Source organism: Catharus ustulatus, chromosome 14, assembly GCF_009819885.2.
Source record: "Catharus ustulatus isolate bCatUst1 chromosome 14, bCatUst1.pri.v2, whole genome shotgun sequence".
In the NCBI taxonomy this organism is placed as follows: domain Eukaryota; kingdom Metazoa; phylum Chordata; class Aves; order Passeriformes; family Turdidae; genus Catharus; species Catharus ustulatus.
Window position 1 is genome coordinate 18,618,872 of NC_046234.1, and position 19,139 is coordinate 18,638,010.

At 41.3% G+C, this 19,139-nt stretch overlaps 1 protein-coding gene across 2 annotated transcripts in view; it reads left to right on the forward strand.

Moving 5' to 3' along the window:
- Positions 1–19,139, forward strand: part of PCDH11X (protocadherin 11 X-linked) — a 415,202-nt gene that overhangs the window by 291,974 nt on the left and 104,089 nt on the right. For both annotated transcript variants that reach the window (XM_033072213.1, XM_033072214.1), the window contains one exon: positions 3,646–3,844. In XM_033072213.1, the coding sequence (XP_032928104.1) occupies positions 3,646–3,844 (199 nt within the window). The remainder of the gene's footprint in view (positions 1–3,645; positions 3,845–19,139) is intronic.

A 19,139-nucleotide genomic window follows, 5' to 3' on the forward strand; every position in this document is an offset into this window, starting at 1 on the left:
CAAAGGCAGTGAATGCCATATGAGACCTCTGACAGCATTTGTGTCTGGTCTGTGACATCTCTGCAAGCAAAACTCTTTTCTCATACCAATAAAGAGTAATTTAATATCTTTAAATGCGGCAGAGAAACTATGGACTGCTGCATGTTTTTTCCTTACATTTTCACTTCATTGTCCCCTATCAGTTTAATTGTCTGCATTACAAGTTCCTACATCAGAATCCTCCAAGAATGCATAATAGGTTTGCTTGCATTTCTCTCTTTTTGAAAAAGTATACCAACTGTCATTCAGATAAATAAAACAAACCATAATCCTTGTTATTCTATTACTATCGGTGCTGGCTCCCTTTGGAGATAAATAGAAAAGCAGCTGGAGACCGAGGATATTTTGTAATCTTATAAATTGAAATTTAAATGCCTCAAGGAGGAAATTTCCAAAATAATTGTGACAGAAGATAAGTCTCGGCTTTTGGCAAAATTTTATTAGAATTACTTGTTCCAGATCGTTGTCTGATGCCTGCATGAATTAAGAAAATGGCAGCAGTGCCATGTAGAGGAATAGCTGGCCTTTTTTCATCTTGATAATTTTTTCTGAAAGGGCTCTGTCATCAGTGTTATCAGGTGTGACACACTCGGGGATCAAATTTAAAATCATGAGCCTTTAGCTGATGCCAGTTGATTTTAAATCATTCAGGTTTGATCTTTCTGATTAATACCATCTCAATTTATGCAACTAAAATTTACAATATTTAACTGAATGTTAGTAACAATTTTAATTTTGCTTGGGTAGGGGATTTGTTTTTTCTCTCTGGGCAAGGCAGTTAAAAAAAAGTTGGTGACTTTCTGGTCTCCTCTGCTGTCAGCTGGTTCAAAACTTTGGCTGCATTTTGACAATGAACCCTGAAAAGAAATATTCCTTTGTTTATACTTAGTGAATCCCAGATGCACGAAGCAGTAACCAGTTGTACATTGCAATAACCATTGTGTTCCCAGTCATTCTCAAAAGGTGTTATTGGTGTCTGATGTTAAAACTTGGGTAAAAATGTTTTAAGAATACTTAAATTTCGCTGGTAGCTTGGAGAGGAGAGGATATAACAGCACAAAGGCAGTGCAAACCTCACAAATGACATTTTTTACAAACAGCTCATGCAATGGAGGTGGATTTTTTTCATCCTGTGAATACCAAACTCATTTCAGATGGAAGAAATGGCATATTCCCTTTCCACGTGTCACAGCTGTACATCTGTGCAAGCTGGGTGCAGTTTTGAATGCAGGGAGTAAATGAGAACCATTGCAGGAGTGTTTTCACTGCATCAACTCAACAAATTTCAGTTATTTGGGCTTGGAGGAAAGAACTGATTGATGCTGGTGAGGATGGGGCTCTGAGAGGCAGCCGACAGTGAAGTGGAATAGGATAAATCATATCAGTGATTTCTGTGGGTCCATCTGGGGTTTTTTTGGGCTGTGCAGAGACACTCCATGCATTGCCAGCCAGCTGTGGTGGGAAAAGGCAGCGGGAGGAGCAGGAGCACTGTCCCAGCCAGGCTTGCAGAGAGTTCAGTGGGCAATTCTTCTGGAGACCCCAAAAGTGCAATGGGAGCATTTGGGGTGTTAGCTGGGAACTTTTCACCATCTGAACCTTTTCCCAGTGGGCTCTCAGGCTGTGCCAGCAGTCACAGAGGGGTTGTCTTCTACCATTGTCATCCCAAGGAATGGGAAACCATTCTGTGTTCAGCTCTTCAGAGCTCAACTGCAATGTCTTGCGTTGATCTGTTCCAATATTTCTGAAAGATCTGCCAAATGAGGGAGAGTCTAAAATCTGCAAATTTGATAAACAGGAAAGCAGGACTGGAAGGCAGAGTGTACTTGAAAATGGATGAAATCATCTGGAAAAAGAGAATGGCAGGAACAATGAATGCAAAGTGCCACTCTTAGGCTGCAGCAATCGATGACAATAACCAAAAAGGGAACAACGAGGAAAAGATCAATAAAAAAGACCTGGGCATTATGGTGGTTGGCAAGGACACAAATGTGCTGTGCTGCCATGGCAAAGGAGCCTGCAGGAGATGTGAAATGATCCTGCTCAGTGCTGTCAGGACCTTGGCTGGAGCTGGGTGCAGAATTTTGGGCAGAGCACAGAGCCGTGAGCGAGCTCCCGCACAGGGGGAGCAGCCAGAGAGAGCAGGAGCACCCGACAGATTGAAATAGCAAGGTCTGTTTATTCTGAAGCAGAACAGAGTGCCAAATGCCAGAAAGATGAGTGGGAATAAGCAGACCATGATGGATGGGACTGAAGAAGTGATTTATTTTGCAACAAGAAAGAGGCAGGTTCAACATTAGAGGAGAAGCTCTCCATTAGCGGCGGTGAGGCACTGGAGCAGGTTTCTGGGAAAGCCCTGAGTGTGTCTCTGTGGCTGTTAGGAAGCTCTGTCACTCTCATCTGGCAGGAGTTGCACAGGTGAGGCTGGTGCTGCCGTGTTTTGGCTGCACACGCTGCAGAGCAGCTGTCTGTGGGCATGTGCAAGAATGTCACTGTGACAAAAAGAGACTTGCAACAGTGGAGGAGCTGAACTTAGCAAAAACTCAATGTAATTGAATGTTTTTGACAGTGCCACCCTATAGGAACCAAATGTCTAGGGACCCCTGACAACATCTGCTCTGTTATAAGCACTATATAGTTTTTTGTATAATTGCATCAAAAGTCTGGTCTTCAACTCTGCTAATCCCACCAGTTCTGCATCCAGAAAGTTTTGCACTGCCTTTCAAATGGAATTTTGTGTAACGATAACCAAAGAGTATTTTAAACTCTGTTTTTCGGGGGTTTTATGAATTTTCACCTTTCAATTTTCTAAAACATGATATCAGACACATCAAAATGAGCAGGAGAGCTGCTGATTTTTTCTTCATGTTTTCTTTTAATACTGGGAGAGGTATACATTTCAGCTATTCAGTTCCTAAATCATGCAGAGTCACTTAGGTAATGAAAACTCTGTCCTTGCCTGGTGCATCAGGTTCTTTGTTTCATCTGGCCCTTCCTTCCCTGTCTGGGCTGAGATGCTTTCCACCCTCAGCTCCCTGCTTCCCAGCCTTTTACAGTTAAGGTAAGGTCTGTGGTATAAAAAAATCAAAGGAGATGTAATGAAATGTCTGAAGGAGAGCAGGGGGATCTACTTTTCATTCATTAGCTTAACGTCTGTGCAAAACCTATTAAAATTGTTTTCAGTACATAAGACTTGTTGTTGTTTGTTCTTTTTCTGCCTTAGAAGAATCCAACAGCATTATAAATGTGTCACATTTTTAGGCCCAAAAGTGTGGAACAGCTTTTAATGGGAAAGAAAATGTTTTTTGAAAACTAGAAAACTCAGCAGTGAAATAAATTGAGCCTCAAAAAGTGATTGAAATCTCCAAGTCAATATACAAAAGGTATCCAAAGCCTTGTGAAGTCTGACAGAATCTCTTTAGTTTGAGGTGTCTTTCATTTTGCATCAGGGCTCACATTTTTATTTTTTTTTTTTTAAAAACAGCAGCAAGCAGTGCTGTCAGGTGCAGCGGGTTTGAAAGCAGCTCATGAAAGCCTGAAATTGCGCACGGGTCTGGGGAGGCGAAATAGCGCGTGGTGCAAACCGTGTCCTTGTGTTGTGTGTTGCAGCCCCAGCGCCGGGTCACCTTCCACCTGCCAGATGGCTCCCAGGAAAGCTGCAGTGACAGCGGGCTCGGGGACCACGAGCCCACCAGCGGGGCCAGCACGTCCCAGCCGCTGCCCCTGGGATTCCCCCAGGACGAGTTCTACGAGCAGGCGTCCCCCAACAGCCGCACCGAGGGCGACGGCAACTCCGACCCCGAGTCCAGTAAGTGCAGAGCTCTGCTCTTCCATTCCCTCTCTCCTTCAATCCATCCACCATCAGGCTCTGTGTTCACCCAGCGTTGGGCTGGAGAAGCGTGCTGTTTGTGAGAATGGGAGGTCTGGCTGCTGGAAGGGAAACTCTTGGAGCTGTTAAGGGTTTATGGATGAGCTGGTGTTTTTATGGAGCTGGTGGGCTGTGCACAGAGGAGCTTTCAGAGGAGGTTAACACTGCTGCCCTAATGGTCATAAATACTCTGCTGAGGGAATTCACATTTTTAACGTTTCCAGCACTGCTGTGTGCTGTAGTTTAGCAAGGAGCTCGTGGGTGATGAGCAGATCTGTGGAAAGAGTGCAGTCTCCAGAAATAAGTGTTTCTTGATTTGTCCTTTGAAAGCAGCGATGGTGTGTAGCAATAATCTCAGAGGAGTTTGTCATCTTCTGCCATTGCCACTGCCTTCTTGTGATGTCAAAAGCAGGGAGGCAGAACCCCTCCTGTGAGCTGTGGGCTCTGGCTCTGCTCTGTGCTGTGATAGCCAGTTGGAGACTCCACTGAACTTTAGTCAACTGTTAATTGTCCAGAGGCTCCTTACCTGGATTAAATTGAACTGTGCCATTGATAAAGAGACACCTGAATGTCTCTAAGCCTCTAAGGCCTTGTTAGCAGCTTAATAAGTGATTTGGAAATACATCTGTTCTGGGCAAAACTTGGCCCAAAAGGTGGATTTCAGCTGCTTTAGTGTATCAGGAGGAATGAATTAGTGAGTGCTGTGCACCTGAATTAGCTGTGGAAGGCAGTTACACTCTGCAGTGGCACAGCCAGCAGAGAGCATTCCCTCCCACTCCGAGCTGGCTCTGCCACACTCAGCCTGGCTCTTGGCAAAGGCAGAGCTGTGATTTCCTGAGCTGCCCAGGACTGGAGCCTCAGGGGCTTTTTGCACATGTGAGGTCTGCCCTCTTTTTCATTAATTTGCAAACTATTACCTAAGTTTAACTTTAAAATTTTTAAGGTGATACGTTTCCTGAAGTAATGCCAGAATATTATGTTTTAGACAGTTGACAAGAATCATCAGGGGGTTTTGATCTTGTTTTGGGAAGCAGTCATTATTTGCTTTTGTGTTTATGTATTTGAGGCTGTAATATACCCTTAATAATATTCTAGGCAGTCAAACTGAGTCCTTCACAGAGTTAAGCTCTAAAGGACTACAAATACACCCCCAAAGAAAGAAAATATCAAGCTATATATTATAGATATATAATATATAATATATTATTAAATATATATATTTTTGCTTTGCATACTCATGGTCTGAACTTGCTTTCCAGCTTTTTCTTGCTGCTTGTAACTGGTATTTATACTTTACTGAAGTGAGAAAGAAAATGAAATCAATATGCAGGGCCCTTCTTGCAGAGAGCATGGGACAGGAGCTGGTGTAGAACTCTCAGAAGAGGCATGTGCATCCTGTTGTGCCATTTACAAAGAGGCTCTGGTTTGGGATTTGCCAATGCTCTCAGTGCCCAGTTGGTTTTTTTTTTTTTTAATTTCAGAAGGAATATTCACCATGACTCTTGCAGAATGTGGCTGTAAAAGTAACTCAGCTCTGACATCTGAATGTCATTGACACACATCCCTGGGAGCAGGCTAAGCAGGCGTCAGATGCCTTTCCAAGTGTGAAGTTGAGGAAAGTTTAATCACCTGTCTAATTACCTGACAGTTCCGTTTTAAACTTGAAGTCCCAGTTTAATTAGAGTTTGTTTTATGTGAAAATTTTTCTTCCCTTCCAACTTGTATCTTATTGAAGCAGTTTAATTGATGTAGCACCATGGTTACAGCAGGGAAAGCTTCTTTTGTGGCCCTCTTTAGTGTTTTGTGCTTCTATTAATGGCAGCATCTAGTGGCAGGAGCAAAAATGCAGATTTAGATAGATGTTGTGAAAAAGGGGGAGACCCACAGCTTGTTTGTGTTCAGTGTGCTGCTGCAAAGTGACTTGGTGCAGATGACACAACCCAAAATATCTGATGAGCCTGAGGCTCCTGTGGTTCACTTGTGCATGCAAGACACATTTAGCCAACAATGGAACAGCAAAAATAGCTCTGAATTGGTGGTTTCCTCTACCATCTTCTGCTGGATTTTTGGTTGGTGCTTTTTTCTTTGTTCTAATTTGGAGTGGCTTGATGCAATTCAAAGTATTTATTGTCTTCCTTCATGGACTAAAGTGTTGTTAATGTGAAAAGAGACAGAAAAATGCAGCCAGGTAATCTGAGCTCATAGAGCAGAACCAGCATGGCCTTCATTCCCTCCAACATCTCTAATATCTGACCTCTCAATCTGAGACATTCTCTGGAATGTAAAGGCTGATTTGTCACCTGGTGGGGGTTTAGTTAAACTCTGCCTGCCAAGGAGAGAGATTTGGGCTGAAGTGATGTCAGTAATGTCCAGAGCCAGCCAAGTGCCTGGGAAAGCTGATGGCAGCTGAGACAACACTCATGGCCACGTCCAAAAGTGTTTTCTTCCTTTTCCTTTTCCTTTTCCTTTTCCTTTTCCTTTTCCTTTTCCTTTTCCTGACTACAGTCCTTCTGTGTTATTTGTTTCTCTGATACTGGGAATTGTTGCCTTTTGGAAGCTTTAAATTTGCTAGCAACAGCTAAGCATTTGTTGCAAAACATTGAAAAAGATGAGCTTAACAAAATAAAACAAAAAAAACCCCAACCAATCACCCTGTGAAATATTGGTGAGATGAGGCTTTACAAAATCACATCCCATACAGGACTGAAGCAAGGAGGGAAAAAAAAAATAACTGTAAGGTTATAGTGGTTAAAAAACTGTGAGAAATTTATATGTAAACCTTTAAAATTAATTGACTGTGCTAATTAAAATTAGAAATAGGCTATTTAAAATGATTTGTCTTCTCTTACTTTAGTTCCCTCCTTAGAAAAACATAAAGTCAGTGTGGTAGATGCATCCTAGGGAAGAGATGCCAATAAACTGTCACACTAAGTAAATAGTAATATAAAAATGCGTGTAGGTTTGTAGAGAACCTTATCCTTGAGTAACAGCACTCTTGTGTGTGCTATTCAGATATTTTCTCCTCATAAGTTGCTCAAATAAGGATGCTCCAGTAATTCCCTATGCTAAGGATTTTAACCAAACCACCTTTTCCCCCTCTCTTTTCCCCTTCTGTTTAAACACAAAAGACACTTCAAGCACAAAGACCAACAAATTCTCTGTGTCTGACTTCCCTGGCAAATTCTCTCTGTAAGCAGTGATGTTCATCAAAGGGGTTGAAAAGTGAACCTCAGTTCCATTGGGTTATTTAATACATGTGTAAGATATTAATGACAAATTTTCATGCTTCATCTGTTTTTATAGCCTTATCAAATCTGTTTTCTTTCCTCTAGACAATAAAATTATTTGACTTTTGTTTGGAGAAAAAATAGAATGTGACTAGTTCAGCCAAGAAATTGGGCAGAGCAAGAGGCATGATTGCAGCTTGGGGACAGGGAGTGTGGAGGGGAAGCCAGAAAACCTGAAAGTAATCTGCAATTAAATAATAGCAATCATTTTGTGTAAAGAAATAGAAGTATAAACAAAGCTAGCTGAAAATTAAAGTTAATGAGGCAAATCACACTGCGATTTCAGGGTTTCAAATAGGAGGAAACTGGTGTATTAAGGACAGGGGGTCTCCATGAAGAATATTTAACATGAATTAGTGACTAATAAGCCAAGAAAGCTGCATTGAAAATCAGCAAGTGTGGAGCTCGAGGACAATCAGTAGACACCACAAGTTTGTGGCCATGTCAGGCTGGGGCTGCCAGAGGTGTCTCACTGGTTATTTTTGTCTCCCAATGACACCTTCACACAGCTGAGGAGTTGTTTGGGTGAACTGGATTGAAGAATTCCTGTGGGTTCAATCCCTGGGGAGGGGGAAAGGTAAATTTCAAATACATGGATTCCCCAGTTCCATTTTTTCCACAAGGCACAACTTGTGGACAGCAAATGAGCAAATGAGAAGCTGGGGCAAAGCTTTAAGTGATGATCAGAGTGCATAAAATCAGTCTTAGGAAGAATTAAGACTGCAATCTGTGGTATTTAACCACATAAGAGGGAGGTTTGCAGCAAGGAAGACATCTGTTCATGATTAAAGACAGCATATATTTCTTCCTCAAAATTAAAAGAACACTTTCACCTTGACTTAATTTTTGATAAGGATGATGTTGATGAGCACAAAGGCAGGCTGATGGAGAGTGATGATAATGGCACTGAAGTCAGGGCAGGTTCAGTGCATTCATGTGGAGGAGAGGAGATAATCTTCCTCCCAGGATATCAAAACTGATAGTGTTTTCCTTATTTTTCTGTAATTCTGACACACAAGATGTCAAGCAGAAATAATTCTCTGGTCAAGCTCCACTACTGAAAAGAATTTACAAAGAAGAAACTGAGATATATAAAAATATAATGCAATAAATGATATCATGGGTTTCCCAAGAGTAGGATGAGATGAGCTCCATTATCTCACTTCCATTATATGTATTTTTAACATTGGGGAATACATGCTCAGTTAATCTATATATATATTTAAGGACTAATAACTGTTATTATGACATTAGGGTGGAGCATTAGTAATTAAGAATGAAAAGACATAGAATAATACAAGAATGGAAAAATCTCCATAATTATCTTCATTAATGAGTTTGGCATTAAAAAGCAGGAACGTGTCAATGAAATGTTCTAGTAGCTCAAAGCCAAGCATCACTGACAATAGAGGAGGAGGTGTGCATGACACCAGAATTGGATTTTGCTAAGGATTTGAAGTAATAGCAGTGGGATGAAATCTAATAGTTGAGAGTCATTCTCAAAGGAACTGCTGTATGTAACTAGTATATAAATCACCAGCTGAAAATGACATAAAGAAAAAAACCAACTGAGTACTACAAAGATAAACTATAAATCACCAGTACCTAATGTGACTGAAAAAATCCTGGGTTCCTCCTAGCAGAGAGAAAAAAGAAGAAAAGGAAAAACCCCAGGGTGTTGCTGACACCATAACAGGCCTGTTATGAATAGTGTTGGCTTCCCATGTTAAAGAAAGGTGAATCTGCATGAGAAAGACGCATAAAGAAATATTATTAATAACAGGTGACTGGGATGCCTATATACAGAGAAAGGAATGAATATTGGCTGGTTTAAACTGCAAGGTAAAGGCTGCTGGGGGCTGGGGCTGCTCTCACACAGCAGCAGGGAGGGGAAGCAAAACCACAGAACTGGCTCAGTTCACAGGGAAATGGGCTGGGGCTGCCTCTAAACCAGCCCAGGCTGCAAATTTGGGGGCTGCAGATGAGATCAGTGAGCAAGTATAGAAGCAGGGCATGAGAATGTAACCTGGCTTAAAAAAGGAGTTTGATAAATGTGTGAGAGAAAATAAATCGCTGTCTGTAAGAGCAGCAAGTCCAGTGTGTCACACAGGAGGTGACTTTTCCAGGCTGGGAATATGAAATCCAAGGCTGGACGTGTTTGCTGAGCCTCAGTTCTGCTCTGGGCTCCAGCCCCAGCCCAGATGGACACAGGGTTGGTCATCACCAGCCTGGGAGCGTGGCTGTGCCATGCTGGGAGCTGGTCCCTGCTGTCCCCAGCCCTGCCAGCAGCTCAGAGACAGCCTGGGGGTCCTGAAACTCAGCCTGGAGCCTGGTGGAGGAGAAAGGGTCAGCACAGAGCTGAGACAGGGAGCTCATTCTCCCTGGGAAAATGCCTGTGTTTTCTGCCATGCTGGCTTGTCTGATAATCAGAAACTCTGCAGTTGCTGAAATATACTCTTTAAACATCATCAATAAGATGCTCTGGCAGCTGGATTTCAGACCTCATGCTGGGGCACAAGAAAAAAATAAATCTACAAAGTCTTAAGTTTCTTGTTCCCTGTCCAAAAACTGGACTGCCGACAGACAGAAATTTTTTTAACGATGCTTTCAGTTTTTTCCTTCCCATCTTCTCTACTTTTTATTTCCACAGAAAGGTTGAAATGTAGCAGCAATATTTTAGTTTGGTTATTGCTCAGCTATAAACACACTTAGGCCTAGTTTGAATAAGAAAGAAAGAAGCTGTCATTAGTTAAAGATAACAAATCTCAAGCTAAAATACATCCCAGTCTCCACACCTGCCCACTGGGCCCTTTAACTTGTGCTGTACTGGGCTTTCCCAACCCCATGGCTGAGCACTAATAATTAAGTCGGAAAGTGCTGAGGTAATTAATCTTTCTGAGGCAATAGAGTTTGATTGATCTTGTACCTTTAATCAAATTAGCTTGCACCTAGGTGGCAGGGTGTAATGGCTGAGCAGGGCTTTGTAGCGCTTTGTGAAGTGCCAAGCTCCGCGATGACCTCGGTGAGTGCGCCCATGAATCACGGGCTGGGAGCTCCACAGCAAGCCCTGAGTGCCTCTAAAAGATCACTGTGTGATTTAAAAGATGGGGCATCTGGCAGGGACCGACATCAGGACGTGCTCAACCCTCCCATTTTCGGGTGTGTCTCTCTCAGGTGCGGTTTCTGTCCGCGGGGCGCATGGTCGAGGGCGCTCAAAGTCACAAGGCTTCAAACTCTGATTTTCCAGATGTTTCAGCCCTTTGTTTCTAAAATAATTTTAATAATAGAGCACAGCAAGCCAACAGAAACTGCTATAAAACAAAGCATGATGGAATTCTGGATTTGTTCCTGACTGGAGTGGGTAAGAGGGCAGACTGGAGAGGTCAATTTGCAATGATACACATGAGTGGCTTTTGCAAGCACATTTTCACTTGTACCTGAGAGGATACAGATTGCATATTCAGAAATAAGCCCATGATTTGGTAATTTGATCCCTGGGTGCCTGACTTAAGGGTTATTCAAGCAGCTGACACAAAGAGGGGAAGATGGACAAAGCAAATTAAATTTAAAAATGCAAAAGCAAAAAAGATTGTCCTGCTCGGCCTCTCAGTCAAACACGGCACTGCAAACACAGACACTGAATTTTTAAATTTTACACTTTCTGTGTATAAAGAGCGTTCTCTATAAATTATTTTTAAAGTAAATTTTATATATTTTATTGCTGATATCAGAATATAAAACCTCAATCTACCTTTTCTGCTCTTTGAAGAAAAGGAAGATAAAAGCAAGTTTTCTGAGATGCACCATATTCTTTCATGCAAAATCAATGGGGATGGATGAGGAAAATCAATGGGGAAAATATGCTGGATATTCTGGGCTGCATAGTGGGGTGAAGTAACTCAGGCAATACTAACATGTTTGTGAATACAACCCAATGCAATTTTTGACTGGGGTTTATAATAGAAGTTACTCTGTCTAAAGTGATTAGAAAGAATAGCTCCACCTCACAGCTGAGAAATCAGTCACTTCTCATGGAATAATAAGGAAGGCTTTAAAGCATTTGTTTTGGTGGTGTTTTTTTTAATAATAAATGAGATCTGACATCTATAAACAGTGATTTAGTGGCAGATGTTCTGTGATACATATTTGTGTTATCACTTAAGCTGACATGGTAATGGATAATCCTATTTGTTCTGTTTATGAAAGTTTTAGATATATTGGTCTGGCGAGCAGGCTGGTGGGGCAGAGGTGGAGGCAGAACAAATTCCTTCCCTCTAGTTTTTCAAACTTCTTCTAATGACAGGCTGCCTCTTTACTCTGTCTCAAACTTTCTCTTCTTTCTTCTTCTAAGAGTAGAAAAACACAGATGATGCAATTTGTCTTTTTTTACCAAATCAAGCTAATCAGTTGCTGCAAGAGGAGCTTTTAGCAATATGAAATATTATGATGTTTGTTAGATTGGATGTTGAGTTCCTGTTTTAAAAACGGAAATATGGGGGGAAAAAATGTCTCTTTTATATAATTTAAGCCATGCGAAAAAATTTCATGATTATAATTTGATTTGAAGCATCATAATTTATAAGTTGATTTTGACCGTGATTAATGAAAAATATATAACATGAAATATATTTAAAGACTGTCTGCAGCTACCAATCTGTCTCAAAAATTAAATGGAAAATTGTATTTATTGAACAAAGCAGATTCCAAACTGATGGTGCATTTCAAGTCACGGCATTTGCTGACTCAAATCTGATCAACTCAATAAAACCAGTCATTGTTGTTCTTGTTTGTGTGGAGATGTGGCCATCCTTTAATCTGATGCTTTCCTTCTAACTGAACTTTTAGTGGGGAAATAGGATTGGTCCAGCCTCCAAACATGCATTAGGAACAACTAGAATTGTTCCAAAAAGTCATCTATCCATATATTCCTGAATAGGGGAGGAATTTTTGCCTTTGCTCTTCAGATAACTTTCAGCTGTTTGGAAAAGCAGTGTACTGCTAATAAACTGCCGTTTCTGCCATTTTTTGATGTTGTATGATTGGCATTGTGATCTTTTTTATTTTCTGGTTGGTGTTCAAGCCTTGGCTTTGCTGTAGCTCGGGAAGGAAAGGTCCCAAGCCCCTTGTGCAGGCTCCTCATCAGGGGAACACGGGGTTGGTGTCCCTGTGTGTGCTGCTGACCCAGCCACTGGAACTCTCCTTGAGCCCTGCTGGTCCCTGATGTGAGGTATTCATTCAAAAAATAAAATATATTTGTCTGGGTTGAGCTGAAGAGACCTGGGCGAAATATTTATGATTATACTTTTGGATTTATATTACACCAGAGGTTGAGATTCTCACCCCTGTGTTTAATACACATAAATAATATTGCTGCTTCCTAGTTAGTGGCAGGATTTTGCAGGGATTCTGCTTTATTCATAGTGCTGTGTGATACACTAGTGTTCTGATTAATTCAAGTGGCATTCTAATTGCTGTTAAATGTTTTCAGAGTTAACTCTGCGTGGTGCTGAAGTCAGCACTTCCAGAAGCTCCAGTCTCGTGTATCCCTTTCAAAATTCTCAGCCTGGCCTCGCTGGCTGTCTCAGTTGTTCCCATGTTTCAGTTGGAATTAGATGGTAAAATCCCTGGATTACAGAGAGAAATTTCGCTCTGTATTTGTGGGGCTCTGAGCACATTGTGGCTGTTCCGCTGATGTTCTGCTCCCAGTGCAATTGCAGTAAAAACCATCACAAATACTTGTAGGATGGAAGTGGAGCAGATCTGTACAACAAACATATGCTGTGCTAGCAATGCTTCCACGTGCAAATTAGGGCTTGTTTTCATTTCACCTGTAAAAACCACTTAGCCCAGGGTTTTGGGTTGCCCCAGTTCAGTCCCACTGCTGATGCTGGTGTGGATGGGGTGGGCAGACAGGAGCTGTGTGTGCTGAGAGGAGGTTCCTGTGCTCAGAAGTTTGTTTAAGCATCCTGTAGAACGTGCCTGGCAAATGTTCCACAAGTCCAGTAACAGGTTTGTTTTTTTGTTTGTTTTTTTTTTGGTTTTTTTTGGGTTTTTTTTTGTTTGTTTGTTTTTTTGGTTTTTTTTTGTGCCACTTCAGCCATGGTGATGCATCTCAAAGGGCTTGGCTAGGATGGGATAACAGGGTGGGACAATGGGATGAAGCAGAACCTTACAGAACCTCCAGTTTCTCCTGCTCTGTGCTTTGGAACCATCTCTGCTTCCTGCCATGCCTTGCTGCCAAACAGCCCCGTTGTGATCTCGTCCCTGCAGTGCTTAAAGCTCTGCCTAAAGCCTTGGCGCATCAAATTAAAGTTCTCCCTTTACAATAATAGTCATAATAATAAAATAATAGTAGGAAGCAGCAATTGATCCATCTGAAACGCTGTTTCCAGAAAAAGGGCAAGGCTGTAAGGTCTGCTGGACTTCAGTTCCTCTCATTCAAAATAACCCTGGGTCTGTGAAGCACCAGCAAGAACAATCATGCTATTTCAACAGTTGTTCTTTTATCTGGTTGTCTTGAGTGATGTTCCAAACCCAGTGTCCCAGAGGATGTGTCCTCTATAGGGTGAGATATTATAAAGTCTGGCCCTCATCTAATACTTTAAAAGAAAGCAGATCTTTCTCTACCAAGAAAGGCTTTATTCATGTCACACACTAATCATACACCAAAGAACTATTTAGAAATAGAAAGACAACCTTTGCCTCTCCTCCTTAGTTGTAGTACATATAAAGAAAAACAGTGGCAATAAAAAGAAATAGGAGTGGTGAGAGAAAGCACTTTGAAAACTATAAAGGCAAAAATTATTTTTATCTCATTAGAACTGATATTAAAGCTTTTCTTTATACACATTCTCAGTTTTTTTACTGAGGGTCAAATATCACCGATTAGAGATTCCACTGGGGTGGACCTCTCATCCTTCTGTCTCTAAAATTAGCCCTTATTTCTCTTTTTTGTGAAGATCACAGGAGAATCTTTCTCCATCAGCCCCCTGATTGCCCTGACCTGGAATGTATTCACAGTATTGTGGAAAAGGGTCCATCAGTAAATGAAGCAGGTCCTTTACCTTGTGCTGCTCTGTCCTGGGACTGGAATGACATTTGTTGTGTCTGTATGTAGGGTCACATGAGAATTAGGAGTTTAGTTTATTACAGTATGATTTGCATGTTTTAAAGCATATAAACAGTTAAATAATCTGCTTGGATATTGAATTATCCAGTTTTCCATTACAGGATTCATAATTAAAAGTATTACATTTTCAAAAAAGGATGAGGTACTTCCTCCTTTGTTTTGTTGTTTGGGTTTTTTTTTTCTTCCATATCTGCTAAGACACAGAGAGATTTTAAAAATGCAATCCTGTGAATTACTCTGGAGTTAGACAAGGAGAATTATTTCTTGTTTGCTTTCCTCTCCCTGAAATCATCTGATTTTTGTTAAAATTGGGGCTATTTGTGTGGAAGGAGTTTGTGCCTGGATCATTGCATGACTCCTGGTTGTTAATTTGTGTCAAAGGGCAGCAGATTGCCAAATCCTTGTCCCAAATTCAGAGATGCTGCTGTCCCTGTCATGGAAGCACGAGGGAACATTGGTGGGGCTGACCAGAGCAGGGCTCAGCACCAGCACTGAGCAGTAAAAACCGGGTTTAGAACACAGAACACTCGGTCCAGAGTGTCCCTGACAAGAGCCTGACTCTGTGTCTTCATGCAGGGCAGGTTTTGTGTCTTTGGGCTCCCATGGAGGGAGGGTTTGAGGAGTTTTCCCTGCAGCTCCTCACCCCCAGCCCTCCACAGCAGAGTGTGGGAATCCCTAAATTCAGAGGGTTTTGGGAAAGCTGCAGGAAAGCAGAGACAGCAATCTGCAATTAGAGCTAAGCAGAAAGCATCAGGCATGCCAGCAGAAAGTTCCATGGGGTGTAGAGAGCAAGGACAAATAGGACAATGGTCTGAGCATTAAAGCTTGGCTAGAATAACTCCCTAAGCTGCACAAAAGTTTATCTAGCAAGATATTAGGAAGATCTAAACTTAATAATGGAGCTCTGTGCATTGTGTTTTAAGGCTTACAAGCAGGTGTTGTATTAGAAATAAGCAAGCAGATTTTAACCAAAGATGTGTACTTACAGTGGTTGGATAGAACTGCTGTCAATATGTTTTTACTTTTTGTGATTGGTCAAAAAACTTTCAAAGTGCATTGTAACATCACATTTTCCAGCTGCTGCTGAGAGTGTGAGCTGCTGGCATCTTCCCATTGTCCCAACTGTGTAATGAGATTGAGATTTTGGAGGAAAAAATAAAAAAATTAAAAATTAAAAAAATAAAACAGCTGGAGATGTGTTCCACAGCAGTCCTGTCCTGTTTGTGCTTCTGTGCTTAAACCCCTGGCTGGCATTGCAGAGGAGGTTCCACACTGCAGGATTGGAATTGCCAAGGAGGGCACTGTCCACATGGTGATACCCCAGTGAAATGGCAGAAAAACTAAAGATTGACAGAAATGGCAGAAAAACTAAAGACTGACAGTGCAGCCACAAAGTCCCAGAGAGTTGAGATATTTCAAAGCGTGGAAAAGAAGAAAATGCCCTGAGCTTATTCTAGTGCCTGTGTTAGGAATGAATCATGACAAGGATAACAAAACTTAAGATATAATAATTTAGCCACTAAAGATGTTCTAATAAAAAGGTCCCTCATAATTCTTTCTTTATGCTTTCTACAATAGTGAATTTTAGGATTTGTTTCCCTTTGGAACACAGACACAAAGAAGCACGGATCTGCTTTGTGCATCCATCCCTAACCTCTGCTATCAACTTTGTATCTCCAATCTGAAGAGTTCAAGAGAAATCATAATACAAGGGAGCAGATGTTTTCTCTTTTGTGTAACACCTATTCTTGCTGAATAGTGATAGAAGATGGCAAATGTGGGGGGACATTAATATTTCTTGTTCAAACGTGCTTTGCAGGCTGAAGAATCTCATATACATAATGATAGTCAAATGTCAGCGAGTAAAAATAGGGATTTGTTAAAAACCAGCTGTGCTGCACAACTCTTTGACAGGAATAGAGGAATGCTTTACCCAGTAAAATTCACAGAATTTATTTAGAAGAAGCTGTAGCTGTTAATTTTCATCAAGACAGAAGGTTAACGAGTCTGAAATGGAGGGGCTCGTTTCGTGACCACGGAAAAAGAAATGTTTCACTCAGGCAGAGCTCACAGCAGATTTCTCTGTGGCACAACGCTGCAGTTTCAGTGCAAGTTTTAATGCAGCAGCACCCTCGTGTTCCCTGAGGATGTCAGGGATGTCTGACACCAGAGTTTGATGGTGTTTGTAGGTGTCAGTAGGTGCTTGTAGGTGTTTGTAACTCTTTGTAGGTGGTTGTAGGAGTTTTCAGGTGCCTGTAGGTGGTTGTAGGAGTATGTAGCTATTTATAGATGTTTCTAGGTGTTTGTAGGTGATTTTAGGTGCTTGTAGGTATCGTTTGTAGATTTTTGTATGTATTTGTAGGTGTTTGTAGGTGTCATTTGTAGGAGTTTGTAGGGTTTTGTAGGTTCTTGTAGGTGTCAATAGGTGTTTGTAGGAGTTTGTAGGTGGTTGTAGCTATTTGTAAGTGTCTGTAGGTGCTTGTAGGAGTTTTTAGGGGTTTGTAGGTGTTTGTAGGTGTTGTTTGTATGTGCTTGTAGGTGTCAGTAGGTGTTTGTAGGAGTTTGTAGGAATTTGTAGGAGTTTACAGGAATTTGTAGTGGTCGTTTGTAGGCATTTGTATGTATTTGCAGGTATTTGCAGGTGTCTGTAGGTGTCTGTAGATGTTTGTAGGAGTTTGTAGGAGTTTGCAGATGTCTCAGGTGTTTGTAGGAGTTTTTAAGTTTTTGTAGGAGTTTGTAGGTGTTGTTTGTAGGGGTTTGTAGATGTTTGTAGATGTTTGTAGGAGTTTGAAGGTGTCTGTAGGTGTTTTTAGGAGTTTTTAGGGGTTTGTAGGTGTCTGTAGATGTTTCTAGGAGTTTGCAGACGTCTCTAGGTGTTTGTTGGAGTTTGTAAGTTTTTTGTAGGGGTTTGTAAGTGTTGTTTGTAGGTGTCTGTAGGAGTTTGCAGGTGTCAGTAGGTGTTTGTAGATGTTTATAGGTGTTTGTAGGGGTCTGTAGATGCCTGTAGGTGTTTGTAGGTGTCAGTAGATGTTTGTAGGTGTCAGTAGGAGTTTGCAGGTGTTTCTAGGTGTCTGTAGGAGTTTGCAGCTATTTATAGGTGTTTTCCCCAGGGTGATGTTGCAGCCATTCCCCATTTCCCAGCGCAGTGCAGGGTGAGAGCCTGTCCTGGGCAGCACAGACAGTGACTGTCACTGTGTCTGTCCCTGCCCTGGGGACACCAGGGCTGCTCCCTGCACCCCTCACTGCCTGGGCAGCTCTGCAGGACATCTGGGACACACTCCAGGCTCCATGTCAGGAAAGGTCCTGGCTTTTCAGCCAGGGATCAGCAGCTGTGTCACAGATCATCCCCTCTGTGAGCTCAGGAGCCAGCCCTGGGCTGGCATGCAGGAGATTTTCTCCACTGCAACATTGGTGAGGCTCTGGAATATATAGAGCAGAATTCTGCTGCATTTCTGCTTTAAAAATTGATTATACTTTAAATTGTAACTGCACCCTACTATTTACAGTCACTGGGAGAAACTGGCTCTGATGTTCTGCACTCAACAGTCCCTGACCTGCAATGCACAACTTGCAAAAAAGCACAGAGGAGTGAACAGGGGGGTCACAGAGATTTATTTTTTTTCTGTGAGACTGGCACAGCCAGGCAGCTGCATTTCTAATTCCCAGTCACTGCATCCTTTACCCCCCAGGAAATATTCTCTAATCCATAAGCACTTTGCATGCTGAGGTGAGATGTTAAATAGCAAGATTTGCTTCTAAATAATAAGATTATGACACAAACCAACAAGAACAGGGATCTCAAGGTTAAAGATAGCATTTCTCATTCAATCTGAGCTGGTAGAAAGGGGAAAAGAGATTAGAGAAAAAGGAAAGAAAGAGAAAAAGGAACCTGCTAAACTGAAGCTGTGACTAAATCAAGATACCCAAGATACATGATAAAAAGGTTTTAAAGTCTGATGTCAGTATATATATTTATATACATGTAATTAAAGTATTTTTATTTTTCCTTGTTAAAATATTTCTGTTGAGACAAGATCTTTCTCAGGTATTTTCTCCAAATGTACCTGATTCAAATCACCATGGTCTTTGTGGTGTGTGTAGCTTCTTGCTGGAAGAGGAACATACTTTAAGGCAGATGGCAACTTTTTTTTTCCCCACAGCAGTAGAAGATGGTTCCAGTAAAAATATACTATCTTTATTCAGATGTCCATGGTAACAAATAGAGAAAAATAAACCAGCTTTTTCTCTCAACAGAAATCCCTTTGAAGACAAATGTGGGCTTTTTTTTAAAACTCAAGTATTGGTGGTATTTCTGGAACATATTTGAATGTTAATTGTTTTCTCTGAGCTTCTGTTAAGATTCTGCTCTGAAACAGAAAACTGTAAAATCAGTAAGATAAACCCCAGTGTTCAGTTCTATTCCAAAAATGTTCATTTTCCAGAGAGAATTCAGCTGAAAAGTGAGATGCCACTTTTCTTTCATGTTTGGTAGGAATAAGACATCATTCTCTGGAGTCCTTGGTGGATCTTACCTTTTTCCTCCCATTGTGTCAGTAATTTCTGTAACTTCTGCTCATGCCAGAAGAAGCTGTAAAATGTGCTTGTAAATCACTGTTTGAGAATCTTGAGCTTGAAGACCTGGTGTATTTGATGTGAAAATAATTCTGGTTTCACGTGTAAGATATATAAACTGCACCAGTAATGTTGCATTGATTGTACTGCTTTGTTTGGAAAATGAAGTACAAGCAACCCTGAGTGAACAAGGCAATTTGCACCTTGATTAAATAGAGCAGACAGAGGAATGGCTGAGGAGGAAAAA